Source organism: Passer domesticus, chromosome 13, assembly GCF_036417665.1.
Source record: "Passer domesticus isolate bPasDom1 chromosome 13, bPasDom1.hap1, whole genome shotgun sequence".
Lineage (NCBI taxonomy): Eukaryota > Metazoa > Chordata > Aves > Passeriformes > Passeridae > Passer > Passer domesticus.
This window is the reverse complement of record NC_087486.1, coordinates 15,232,843-15,247,010: the sequence shown is the minus strand read 5'-3', so window position 1 is coordinate 15,247,010 and position 14,168 is coordinate 15,232,843. Positions and strand designations below refer to the sequence as shown.

The following is a 14,168-nucleotide window of genomic DNA, read 5'->3' as shown; positions in this document are numbered from 1 at the left end:
AGGTTTATGCAGGACAGAACTAGTAAAACACTCTCAAAGATTAATTTTGAAAAGATAAGATAAAGTTTGAAGTCTCTGAGAAGGTCAGGTAATCCCTTGTGCTTGTTTTCTGCTGTTGAGCTCTCTTCTAGTTCCTCCCCTTGACTTCAACAAGCAGGTGAAGCCCTGAGGGTAAGGAGAGAACGTGGGCCAGGTGGGGGAAGCGTGGTTTGGATACTGTCAGGATGCAGGAAGACGTGCCAGTGGTGGGCAGGTGCTCTAAACCAACACGTAGATCATTGCTGCTGCTCACCTGGACTCTGCTCATGCTCCTGGCTCACTCTGCAGCTGGGTGAGTGCCTGGCTGAGTCCTTTATCAGCCTCTGTGGGCTGTCAGTGCCCTTGGCTGAGGGTGCTCTGCAGCAGAGAGAGGCTCGGGGCCAGGGGAGAAGGTGAAACAGGGAGAAAGAGCAGAACAGGCAGTGCTGAGTTGTGCTGGGAGCAAGAGGATTGGGGGTAATGTGAAGCACCTGAATGAAAGCTGGGCTTTCTGGGTTTAGTTTTGAGGCCTTTATTTCATCTGCTGTGGATCACAAGCCCTCTGTAGAGTCCCTCTAGAGACCTCTGTGGGAAGGGTACCTGAAACAGTCCTTTTTTTTCCAATAAAGTCTAACTCTCCACACACCAGTTTGGGTCCACAGATTTCACAGCTGTCATCCTGGTGATGCCATTGGGCTGTTTGTAGCCTCATTGGTGTAGTCCTTGAGGCTATCCCCTCCAGTTTAATCCCTTCCCTGCTGCCCAGCATGGCTGGGTGTTGGAAATGTTCTCCTCACTTTGCCAGGTGAGCTTGGCCTGATGGACTTGCATGATTGCAGTGGCTGTGCTGTTCCTTGTGAGTTCCACACCCCACAGGAACATGTGCCACGTGGTTATGGTTCAACCAAGCCCCCAAACCTGCTCTCAAATCCAGCCTGGCCTGGCCTTTACTGGGTGACCATGGCAGACCTGCCTGTGAGCTGGCTGGTCTTAATTCCCCTTTTTTCTTCACCTCCTTATTCCTCTCTCTTCTTTGTCCTCTCCTCCTCCCTCCCTCCTGCTTTGTTCTCAGTCCTGGGACTGAAGACCAGCTGGAGGTCTGACCTGCTGATGGCTGAGCTGCTCTGTAGCTGCACAGCTGTAAATAAACTGTGTGTGAGGCTCACTTCACCAAAGTCCAGCATCCCACATGACTCTGGACCAGGCATGCAGTTATTCAAGTATTTGCAGTGGCCCAGGCTGATGGGGAATGCAGCTAAACACAAAATAACTTGTGACTCTGGGAATGATCCCACCAGTGTGGTGGAAACCCACTGCAATCTCCCTTGGCATCATGCTTAGAGGTGCTGGTGTGTGATCTGCAGCCACGTGGTGTCAGAGGGCCACCCTTCAACCCAGGCACAGTTAACATTTTCTAATGAGACATTTTGCTTCCCTTTGTCCTCCCGTGGAGCTTGACAGGTCTCTCCATCCTTGCTCCCTGAACAGTTGCTCTCATGAATGTGAAGTCCCAGCTGGGCAGTCCCTGGCCCCTCCAGCCTGAAGCCCTGAGCTCTCCTGGAGCCACCAGTGCTGCAGGTGTGGGCACGGTGCTCTGGGCTTGGAGGTGAAGGGTGTCCAGCCAGCCCAGAGCACGGCAGAGCAGACACAAGTCTGGCCATGTGAACAGAGCAGTTTTCAATATTAGACTAAAAATAAGTCCTGGCGTGGTCTTTGCTCAGATAATTTGAGCCCTGTTGCTGGAGGTGGGGCTGTAATTGAGCGGAACCTGCTCGCACGCAGGCACGGAGCCTTGAGGTGGATGTGGAGATCTCACTGCCGGTCTGCAGAGAGCTGTGTGGTGCCTGGCAGCTGCCAGATCCTGCTCACTGCTCATTTTGCACACTGTGTATTTTTTAAGTAGTCACGCAGCTGCCACTCGAGATGTGCTGTAAAGACAGGCAGTGACTCTGAAGGCAAAGAGGGGCAGCATGAAGTGTGGGGTGGGAGCTGATGTCCCCTGGGAGCACTGAGGCTGAGCCCAGCCTTCAGAACTGGGCTCTGGACCAGGGGATCTGCTCTTCTGGCTCCATCCTGGGATCCTGGTGTGTTGCTTCACTGCTTGGGCTTCAGCTGCCCTGCCTGCGAAGCTTTCACGCTGGCATTGGCTCTGTGAAAGGATTTTTAGGTTGCTGAACAAATCCCCTCATTGAAGTATCATGTTGCTGCTATTACAATTGATGCTGGGGATTTGGGAAAATGAAATGCTGCACTGCTGTCATGTGCATTTTCAGACCCCTGTGGTAGAGAAGAGCATAGGAAGGGCTCCCTCGTAAAGCTGCAGAGATCATTGCAGAGGAGCAGCTAGAAGCTTGACAATAACACAGGACTTTGCCCCTGCAATAACTGCCTGTCCCATGGAAACAGGCAGCCCCTGAGTGCTCAGAAACCTTTAAACTTGTTTCTTAGTGAAACCCCTGAACGGTGCAGATGGGAGAGTGGGGAATGCAACCTGTGCTGTTTTGATCAGCAGCATCCAATGCTCCAGGATGAGTGCCTTGCAGTCTGGTATTTGTATCTTGGGATGAACTCCTAGTGTGCAGCTATTGATCCTAATGATCCCCTCGGGAACTGGAAACATGATTCCAGCAGGATCTATTTCAATAAAATGCGGGGGTAAATATTTGGTCATTTCCAAATGAATAAACACACAGGAGCAGAATTTTTATGAGCTCCAGAGTCCCCAGTCTGCTGTCAGGCAAACCCCAGTGTGCACAGGCCCTTCTGATTTTATGTACAGATAACAATGGGGAGCATCCGGGCTCTGCTCAGGTTTATTGCAGGAGGAGGTGTCGTATCAGACACACAGAAATCTGCCACAGAGGGAATGGTGAGGATCACCAGCCCCTCCATGTATTAATCAGTGTAAATCATGGATTTAGTGTGCCTCACGCCAGGATTACAGCCCTACAACTGAGGAATATCTTGGCCAGACACCTTCTCATCCATGTTCTTCTAACAAGCAGTTGGATGAACTCTGTTGAGAGGAACCTCAGCCATTCTGTGTTTTATCAGTAAGTACATGAGGCATATACAGAGCAGGCAATCTGTATACACTCCCCAACCAGCTGAGTTCATCTGTCTAACTGAATGTCTAAATATTGAGAGAATAAAGTGTCTGTACTCTATGAACCCACCAGCCAAAGTTATTTATAAAGGAGAAAAGGAGCGGTGAAACCATCGCTGTCTCCCTGCTCTCCTCGACAGTAGCTGTAGTTCGTGAAAAATTAACTATAATTTATAGTCCAAGATGCATTAATTAACTCTTTGCAGGAGGAGTATTTCACCAGACTTCTGAGAACAGGCTGGTGAGCTGCCTGCAAAGGTTAAATGACGTGCATGGCAGGAATTGTGTAAGAATCCCTGCACAATCATTAATGGCCTTTCTGCGCAGATGGGTTGTGTGAAGGGAAGTCCACCTGGCACAGTCACTGCCCCTGGCTCCCTTCTCTGCTGCCCTGTCATTGATGATAGTCCAGAATAGCTGAGGCATGTGGTAGAAAATAGACTCTCTGAATGACTCCAGTGCTCTGAATCTCCCATGTGTTTATGCTGCTCTGTCCTCACTGGCTTGGGGCAGCAACAATAAAACGTGGCTGCAGATCATTCACAAACACATCATCAAGAGCCAGCCCTCTCTTCCCTGTCCTCATCTCCTTACTCCCCTCTTTTCTTCACCTCATTATTCCTCTCTCTTCTTTGTTCTCACCTTCTCCCTCCCTCCTGCTTTGTTCTCAGTCCTGGGACTGCAGACCAGCTGGAGGTCTGACCTGCTGATGGCTGAGCTGCTCCAGCCTTTCTCCCACCACACAGGGGCTTTCTGACCAGTTTGCCACTGTGTATCTCAGGGGCACCTCACTTATTCCCACTGGTCAGAAAGAAATGCCACCACTTGCTTGCCTCATGCACAGTCCTGGTTTTCTGCTTTTAGTTTGTTGAAGTACCTGGGGAGGTTCTTGGTACGTGACTGGTGTTACTGCACAACCCCCTCACCACATCCCACTGCCTTTATGAGTCCTGTTCCACCCTGCTACCACCCAAAACTGCTCCCTTGCTTATTCAGTTCTCCACTCATCTCAGCAATTTCACAACTTTCTGAGTCATTTGGGATAGATGGAGTTGTGTTGGAGGCTGAATGAAGGACTTATTCTGCCACACCAGCCAAGGGGGGTAAAATCTGCCTGGTGTTGTACAGCAGTTAATGTGAAATAGCTGTGGGAAGTAATTGTGCCTGTGGATCACCAGGCACAGCTGTGTAGTGTTTGGTACAGAGGTGAAAGTACCTGCACAGCTGTAAATAAACTGTGTGTGAGGCTCACTTCACCAAGGTCCAGCATCCCAGATGACTCTGGACCAGGCATGCAGTTGTTAAAAGTATTTGCAGTGGCCCAGGCTGATGGGGAATGCAGCTAAACACAAAATAACTTGTGAATCTGGGAATGATCCCACCAGTGTGGTGGAAACCCACTGCAATCTCCCTTGGCATCATGCTTAGAGGTGCTGGTGTGTGATCTGCAGCCACGTGGTGTCAGAGGGCCACCCTTCAACCCAGGCACAGTTAACATTTTCTAATGAGACATTTTGCTTCCCTTTGTCCTCCCATGGAGCTTGGCAGGTCTCTCCATCCTTGCTCCCTGAATAGTTGCTCTCATGAATGTGAAGTCCCAGCTGCAGCAGCATCCCAGGGTGATCAGGCACCTTGGAAGGCTCTAGAATGTGTGTTACCACACAGCAGGGAGATTTCAGGGTTATGAGAGACAGATCTATATTCAAACCTTAAAAAAAACCTTTAGGAATTCCTATGACTGGAATAAATATCCCATAAATATCATGTGTGCAGTATGGTCGCACTATTTTCAAAGAGAAAAACAGAACCAGGGGTGACCCAAAAAAGAATACAAAGAGAGCATTGCTTCCCAGCCAGGGAGGGAGGTGCTGGCTGTGCCTGTAATGCCACAGGCAGCACAGGGGAAACAAATGGGGATAATGACAGTATTTTCTAATACAAAGGCCAGAATAGGGCAGGTTAAAAGAATCAGAATGGAGATGTGGCCTTACATGCTGTGTGCATAGCACTGGAGCTCTTGTCACAAATATTGTGGGTGCTACAAGATTAGATTTATTCAAACAGCAACTAAACATGTTGGTGGAAGTATCCAGCAAAGGCCACTAAATGTGACACCACCGTGGCTGCCTTGGGTTGTCTCTGAGCTGCCCATCCTGCATGGCCTAAGGAAGATTATCTCTGATCTTCTTTTTTAATCTTTGCCCCTGTTGGGGCCAAGGCAGGGCTGCTTTGGCTTGACCAGTCCCATAGTCTGAAATGGCCCCATTTCCTGATGCTCTCTTCTCAACAGGGAACTGCCTCTCTCTGTGGCCTTTGCCACATCTCTGTGCTGACAAATGGACTGGAGTAAGATGGTTCTGTGGTTCAGTTTTAAAACACTTTATGCTTCCTTGTGATAAAAGGCAAGGTACTTGCAGGAAACAGGGTTGAAAGGATAATGACATTAGAAAGATGCTTCTAGAAGAGGTGATCACCCATGTATTTTCCTGACAGGCACATCTCTACTGACAGCCCTCCCCTAGAAGTGCCCAACATGTCCAAGCCTCAATTGTGACAGGATCTTTTTTACCTGTTTAAAAGGCACAAAACAGTTTCTATGGGATGAAGATCCCATGCAATCTCTGGCTGATGAGCACTGTAATCCTCCCTGTATCACATCTCACACAGCATCTTCCCATCCACCTTTCTTGGTGGGTTGGGTATCTTCTTATCCCCTTCCTGTGGGGAGGTTTCTGGGCTCTGTTTTCAGTTCTTCTTCCCTGCCCCTCTCTTGCTGTGGCAAGGCTGGCTCCAAAATCATTCCCTGTAGGGTTTGTGATGTGAGACTTTGCCAGATGGATTGTTTTTCTTGCTACCAAGTGATGTGTTTGATAGTTGCAGGGGTGACAGCTCCCTGCAGCCTGTGCTTGTTCTTCATCCATGTGCCTTTCAATTTGTACCAGCTCTTTGGTCGATGAAGTTTCAGTGCTCCCTGATCCAATGGTACACTTTGAGAGACCCACACTTATCAGAGACCCACAGCTCTCCTCTCCTGAGTAGAAATGTGCTACTATCTTGTAAAGGTATAAATTATAAAGTCTTGTCTGTATAATGAGTCTGCATTCCTCAGATAAATTACACAGACTCATAATGGCTTTGGCTTTTAGTTACCATTAATCTTAACTGGAAGGGAGTGCTGAATTTCCTGCAGAAGTGTGGGATTCAGATTTTTGAAAGAGTTTCACTGGAGGCTTGGTCAAACCATCCTCTGCTCCAGCACTGCAGTGTGTGCACCCTGCTGTCCACATTTGGCTCCCAGCTGGCTGGCAGGACGTGCCCTCAGGGAGCAGCTGCTGTCCCAGGGCTGTGAGCATTTTGGGTCTCTGCTGGAGTGTTTTCCATGTCTCGTTAGCAGAGCACTTTGGGACAACTTGCTGTGCCCTGGATAAGTGTGAAAAGACAGAGCCAGAGGCAATGGTTATTCAAGGCAAAGCATGGAAATAGCTCTGCTCCGTGCACAGCCCCGGCCTGCCAGGCAGTGGGAGGCTTCCACTTCCTTGTGGGAATGGCAGACAATGGATGGGACAGCACATGGGCAGGCTGAGCAGGGAGCTGGGCCCTGAGCCGTGCTCAGGTGACAGCGTGGGTGCTCCAGCTGGGCACAGCCCAGAGGGAATCTCCTCTGGAGAGACACAGACCCTGCAGAGAGTCCCAAACACGTGAGAGACAGAACAAACTTGTCCTGTTCCTTGTGTCCCAAGCATCACCCACATGTGAGAGGCTTCACAAGGTGCTGGGAGCCCTCCTTGGCCTGGGAGAGCCCAGCTGTTCCCAGCAGGTTGGAGCTGGAGCTGGGAATGCAGCGCTGGGCTCTGGCGTGTGTGCTGCAGCCCGAGGCAGCCTCGGAGCCCCTGCAGAGGTGGGATGGGCACAGGGGCTGCCCAAGCCGTGGGAGCAGCCCTGGCTCCCTCTGGCACAGGCCATGGCTTGCCCTGCTGCTCCTCCTGTGGCTCTGCCTGGCTCCTGCCTGGCTCTGGTTCAAGCTTTCTTCCTCAAATCCTGTGTCAGTGAGGAGTGCAGTCTCAGTGATGGTGTCACACACCTCTCCACGAGGCTCATTCATGCTTTGGAAAGCAGGATGGAAGAGAATATCTCCTCAGAAGCTTTGGCCACAGCATAAAGGTGCTGCAAAGTAAGCAGTAGCCACACTGCTGAAGGTGTAACTGTGACAGGGTCTGAGCAAGGTGGGTAGTCCAGGAAAGAGGACTATTTTTAATGAGGTTAAGTATTCAGCTGTAAAAAAATCCATGCTTTTAAGTGCCCAGCAGTTCTTTGACTTATGTGAAGATGGGTCTGCATTCCCCAAAACTGCTCACCTGCTGTATCAGTGCTCTAACAACTGATTTTTTCCTTCCTGGAACCCTTTTTTTTTGCCTTTGGAGACTCTGCTTTGGGCTTTAAGCTTATCAGAGTCTCTCAAAATGAAATTCTGCAGACTGCCTTCAAGTTTTCTTGTCACTTACAGGACTGTAAAGCTTTTTTCTAGAAAGAAGTTTAGATTTGGAGAAGCACCTGTATCCCAGGGAACTGGAGCCACGCTGGCTGCCTCCCTCAGCACGAGCTGGGGCTGGTGACTTCTCCTGCTGCACTTTGCTGGGGCTGTTGGGGCAGCCCAGTTGTGGCAGGGACAGATGGAGCTGTTCTTGCTTGTGCCAGGCCTGCTCCTGGCTCTGAAAACTCAACTGGCAGAGGTGTGGAACACAGCAAAGTCCCCTGCAGCACCTCTGGGTCTGGCTCCAGTGCCCTGAGGTGCTCAGGCAGCACGTCTCTGGGACTCTGTGACTCTGCAGCTCCTTTTCTTCCTGACCTCCTGCTTGCCTGCTGGCACAGCATTCCGAGCATGAGGGAGGGCCAGGGACAGTGGGAAAGGGGCACTTCCCTACAGCTTGCCAAAAAAATGATCTTGTACTACATGCTGGCTGCTTAGAGGAAGATGAGTCTTCAACTCCTCACTCACCTGGCCCCTTTTGCTGGGAAAGGAAGGGTCAGGTTGCAGCCTCAGGACCTGAAGGTGGGTCTGAAGGCACAGGCTAAGGTTTGTAGTTTTTACTTTGGCAAATGAAGTTGTAGAAAATCATCTAAGGAAGGAGAATTGCCAAACAAAGGACATAACAATATATCCTTTTTGTGTGTGTTTTTGTTTTCCCCTGCAGTAACCACAACTCTCTCCTCCTGGTCCGGGCATGCCAGAAAATGCAACGAAACAGCCAAGTCCTATTGTGTCAATGGAGGGGTGTGCTACTACATCGAGGGGATTAATCAGCTGTCGTGCAAGTAAGTGAGTGGAGTTCTTGTGTCAATATGGAAATTTCTTGGCTGAGGGAGAGGAGACCTTTGTGCAGCTGCCAGACTGGGGGGGAGCTCTGAAATTCTCCTGGCAATTGCAGTTTGAGCTGTGCAGGTTCAGAAAGGGGCACTAGAGGGGCAAGGGTGGGGGGGGCAAGGATTCGTAATTTCCTTTTCTGTGTGCGTGTCACTGTTCACTTTTCCTGGCTTTTCTCCCCTAAGAATATGTTTGTCCTGGCTGTTTCTTTTCCCTTTCTCCCCTTTCTCCTCTCTAGCTTCAAGGAAATTGGGGCCCTTTTGCTCTCCCGGAGCTGACACGTCCTGTGCTCCAGTCAGGGAGAGTTCCAGGGCACAGCCTCCTCCTTCCCCCATGGCTGGAGGGGTCCCTTGCTGAGACCTGCCCAACCTCTCCTGTACCTCATGGGCCCCAGCTGTTCCCCTCTCTGTGCAGCTTTGTGGCCACTTTATGGGATGTTTGTTTCCCCGCTTCAAACCTGCAAGAGAAACTAGAGATGTGTTCTAAGTTGTCCTGAAAATGAAGAGTTTGAAGTGGGGCTGCACAGCCTGAGGGATTTGGAATGGGATGTGAGACCTTTTCACCCCTGGTTCAGAGCCAGAAAGGCCAATGGCATCTCACACCTTACCCCAAGCCTAGTAGTGCCTGTGGACAAGCTGTGCAGTGTGATTGCCAGTGCTGGAGGTGCAGGTACCCAGAACTCACCTGTATCTGCCCCTGGGCTCCGGGCACAGTGGTGCCCTGGGTGTGCATTCACTGAGCAGATGGAATCCTCTTCTGAGCTCCCCTGGTGACCCAGGCATCACTGCCAGTTTTCTCCCTTTGGAACCCAGAGACCTCTCAGGGGAGACACAGCCAAAGGTATTTGCATCTGTGGATGTCAGCCCAGCAGCACTGCAGGATGTGATGCTCATCAGGTACCTCAGCTCCTCAGGCCTTGGAGGATTCACTGAACACAGCCCTCACCCCCCCATGGAAAGCCTGAAAGGGCTGGATCACACTGAGCACAGCTCCTCCCTTGTCCCAGTACTGCTTTGATTCTGCAGGGAGCAGCAGAAAAGGCCATGTGGAAATGTATCCTGCTGAGCTCTTGTGCTCTGGCTTTCCAGTGCAGCTGTGATGGAAGGAGCATCTCCCAGACTCACCCCTTAGACACAGAAAGAGCTGGGCAGGACAGAAACCAGAAGCTGTGGCTTCCATGTTTCCCATGTGTGCGTGGAGTGGGAGCAGCCCTTGTCCACCCCAGCCCTGTGCTTTAGTGTCGTTGTCACTGCCTTTGGCTTCTTGGTGACACTGTGGGCTCCTCTGGCCAGTGTCCCCCACAGAAAGCACGGGAGAAGCCCCATATGATGGGTAAAGTCACAGCCCCCATTCTGGGGTAGCTGCAGTCCAGGAAGCCCCAGAGATCCCAGTCTTTCCATTCTGGGAAGGGCTGAACCCTTGAGGTGTGGAGGAGTGTGTGAATCAATATCTGCAAGCAATGTGGTCATGGCAGAGGCACAGATTTCAAGGCTATTTCTTTTGGGAAGAGCCTAAATGCAGATCAAGATTCAAAGGGGATCAATTTCTAATTACAACAAGAGTTACCTGAACTCCTACCATGCATAAAAATCACTTTTTCCTAATGAAGAATACTGTGGTAGTTGTCAAATGTCTTCAGCAGCTAGGCTGTTTTAACCAAAGCAATTCCAGCCCACCTTCCAGCCAGGCTGCTCTGACAGATGATGAACAGAGGGAACACTCAGTGATGGATTCCATTAAGATTTTATGTGCCACACCAAACAGACCTAATTATTTCATATCATTTGAAAACCTGAATTCCTCACTTTGCAGATGGTAAAATGATATCCTTTCCTGACGAGTTCCAAGGTACCAATTGCTAAAACCAGATGGGAACTGAACAGGCGTGTGTGGAAGGGCAGGAAAGTGTTACCCAGAAGGAGGTGCTGGGAAGGTCTGCACTGTCACTGCTCATCTGCCAGAAAAGGTGGCTTCATGTTCACAGGGCTGGGTCCCCTGGGTTTCTGTGCCTTCCACACAGCACAGTCACTTCTGATCATCCTGTGTGAGGACACCTCTGGATGCTCATTCTCCTTGGGTGTTTTTATCATTAAATCTCAGACTGAAGATAAGAAAACCTGACTTTTGAAGTGGTGTAATTTTAGAGTTTCTGGATTCTAGAGGGTAATAGCTATTGAGGAATGCAGAAGCATTTGAACTGAAGAGTGATTCCCATAAAATGGCTGTCCCAATGACAAGGTTGATTTGTGGGGATGCTGATGAATAAACAAACTTCACCTTTGCCTGCAAACAAAGAGCTGATACGCTCCATGTCTTCTTCATTGGACCAAGGCAGGAGATCTGCTGCTCTGGTTTGTGAAAGATGCAGGAGAAAGGAGAGGAGGCAAAGATACAGGCTTCCAAGTTCATTTCTGGTCTCTGCAACAGCAGCCTTGACCCTCCAGCCTCACTGTGCCTCTGAGCCAGGAGCATGGAAGAGATCACCAAGTTCTGCTCACAACCTCTTCAAATGCTTCGGAGATCAGCAAGAGCCACGTGAGCAGCTCCAGCCAGGAGCAGCACGTGTCCATGTGCTGTTTCCATGTCACTCTTCCAATCAGAGCCAGCAGGGCCTTGGGGGGATCATCTGGCCCCTGTGCCAGCTTGCAGCCCTCCCTCACTGAATGCTCAGGGGATTCTATCCGCCCCAGCACCCATGAGATGTTATCAGCCTTTCCAATGCCAGCTACCCGAATTTTGGAGTGTTGTTGTTCACTGCCTGCCACCATCCTGTGATCAGCTTCTTGGGGTGGGTTCCATTCTTGCAGATGTCCAGAAGCACAGGAAATCCTTTCTGTAAATGTTCCCCCTGGCAGTCTGGACCAAAACCAGCATAAGAGTTCCCCAATAATTTCTTCTCCTGATGTGGTTCATGCTCGATTTGCAACAAATATTGCCTAAATTGGCAGCTAGCTTTTTATTATTATTTTATAACAGGCTTCCCAGAAACGTGTTCCTTCTGGTCTTTTAAATCCTGAGGAACAAAGTATTTGCTTGTAATCCCACTTCCTCCCTCCCTTTTTAATAAGCTTCGGATAGACCTTGGATAAAGCACTTTCTTCACTGAGGAAGAGGCCAGAATGGACTTGGATTGTTCCAGAAATTTTGTCTTTCTGGATTGTGTTCTTCCATAAGTTTATACTTAATTTGAAGTAAATTCTACACATGTTGGTGTCAAAGGAAACCTGAACACAATACAATCTGTGCTGCTATCCTGACTCTGCAAACAGACCACCTGCAAGTTAAATGGGAGAAGTGTGTCCTGCCTCAAATATTCTGCAAATTTTCTGCATAAACTTGGGAAATGACAGAGCCACACAGAGACAGAACTGGCTCAGCAGCCCTTGTAAAATAAAAAGCCCCAGGCTCTTGACAGGGAGAATTTCTCAGGATCATTTTGCTCAGAGAGGCCTTAGGAGCTGGACTCCAGGGCAGTGACAGGTCTGAGCAGAGCACAGAGGGGATGCACACAAGCAAGGCTCCAGGCTGTGGGCTGGCTGGGGCACACAACAGGGGTGCCTGGTTTGTGGTGTCCAGTCAAACAGAGCCTTGGGATGACTGGCAGCCTCTGCTCTTGGATCTGCCTCCATCCTGGAGAGTCCTTGGCACAACTCAGAGCACTTGGAGGCTGCTCTAATCTTTTATTGCTGGGTGCCCCACAGGGCCGTGCTATCCAAAGAGCAGAAATGCTCTTTTCCCCAGTTAGGTCTTGGCTCACATTAGGTACAGTTGGGGTCTTCCCAGCCAAACAAAGCAAGCAAGTCAGGTCTCATCACTGCAGAGCCTTCTCTGCCCACTGAAATGCTCTTCACATCTCTTTGGTGTGCTCAGTGGAATCGAAGTGATCTGCTCTGGGTCAGGATCTTGTGTGGAATCAGAAAACTTAAAGAGTATTAGGAGCAACACCCCCACATCATGTTGGACCAGTTGTGCTTGCAAGAATCAGGCTGGATGATCTGCAGATGTGACAGATAAACAGACAGCCTGGCTTTGGGGTGACAGCTCTGCCTTATGTGGGAGAGGCAGGTCAGAGGCCTGGATCACCTCAGCAAAAAACTGAAAGTTGAGGAGAGAATAAAAACCAAAACAAAGCAAAAGGAGAAAAGATCAGATTGTTTTAAAATGAACTGATGAATCCAAGTCACCAGTTTTCAAAATCACATGTTCACCTTTTCCAAGCATATTGTTTCCTGCAGATATTCCCAGGAAAGTGAAAGATCATTCTGAAGTTTTGGCCACACTGCCAACTCCCCTGTGCTTTCCCAGAGCACCATCCAAAGGTGTGACTGTCACAGGGGTGCTGTATGGTCCTCCTGGCAGCACTGTTTGCTCAGCTGCCCTGTGGCATCTGGAGCAGTTCCACCCCTCCCAGTGGCATTTGGTCAGCACCAGCTGCTCATTGCACAGCCACAAGGACGCCACTGTGCCATGGATGTGTGAGCACCCTGTGGGGAGGTGTTGCAATGTCCTTGGAAATGAAGAGCTAGGGGTGAAAATCTCCACATCCTGTTCCAAATCCCCCGAACCAGCCGGGACTCGTTCCTTGGGTTTTGCATGCTGTTTATCTTGGGTGACGAGATCAGGTACCTTTTCAGGTTCAAGTGGCCCATCTGTGCCTCCAGCTCAGTGCACTGTGACTGCATCAGACCCTTGAGGCCCATCAGAGTGTGGAAGCTGATCCTGCAACAGCAAAGGCTCAGTGAGGGCAGCGACGCAGATCCCGCGGCCGCTGCCGTCACTGAGCCCAGCAGTGGATGTCCCTGAGCTTTGGACTCCACTCTGCAGCAAACATGCCTTGATTAGCTGCTCTGGAGAAGGCCTTTGTGTTTATTCTGGTTGCTTTCTCTTCTTCCCATCAGTGATTTGGTGGAGTCCAGCCTTTTGTGGCTCTCCAGAGCCTGATCATCTGGGACTGGTCAGGGGACAATGACAGAACTGTCTTCTTTTTCAGCATTTCCCACAAAAAAGCAACATGCTTGAAACATTTTTTTTTTCCATTTGCTTACTTCAGTGCATTGTGTCCTTCTGCTATGGCTTGTCTTTATCGTGTCATTTTTAAGCACCTGCTCATTCACATTTTTCTGTAGCATGGAATGCTTTATGAGAGCTACTGAATTTGGCATATTTTAATTAAGATCCGGGGGTGCAAAGAAAATGTGCCTACCCTTGCAAGATTTGGAGCAACAGCTGGACAGAAAAAGTTTTGCTTCCAGCAGGAAGACAAAAGTAGCAAATAATAGTTAACAATAATTATTGCCCTGCACTGATACAGAGCAAAATGTCAAAGTTCCTCAATTTTCAGCAATAAGTGCCCAGCAAATATCATAAAAATGAGTCATGCAAACTATTTTGGTTTGTACTTTTTGAGATGCTTTATTTGACTGATCATCTTACTGCATTTTTGTTACCATGTAAATATCTCACTGTAATTCATCCTGAACCCAAAAGCAGAATTTTGCAGATGTTTTCAAAATGGGGTTATTAAAAAAAAGAAAAGGTCTTAAGGTCAAAATTAAAAGAATGGGATATTTTCCAGCAAAAATAGAAAACAGAACCTGGACAGAAAAATCTCTGACCAGTTTTATCAATGGCATTTGCAAGCAATTTTCAGAGGTAGCAATTAGACACAGAGAGATGGAGTTA

General features: G+C 49.3%; 1 protein-coding gene across 4 annotated transcripts in view; it reads left to right on the top strand.

Annotated features, from left to right (window-relative positions):
- NRG2 (neuregulin 2) overlaps positions 1-14,168 on the top strand; it is a 154,730-nt gene that overhangs the window by 115,377 nt on the left and 25,185 nt on the right. For all 4 annotated transcript variants that reach the window (XM_064388286.1, XM_064388284.1, XM_064388285.1 and 1 more), the window contains one exon: positions 8,317-8,437. In XM_064388286.1, coding sequence (XP_064244356.1) covers positions 8,317-8,437 — 121 coding nt within the window. The remainder of the gene's footprint in view (positions 1-8,316; positions 8,438-14,168) is intronic.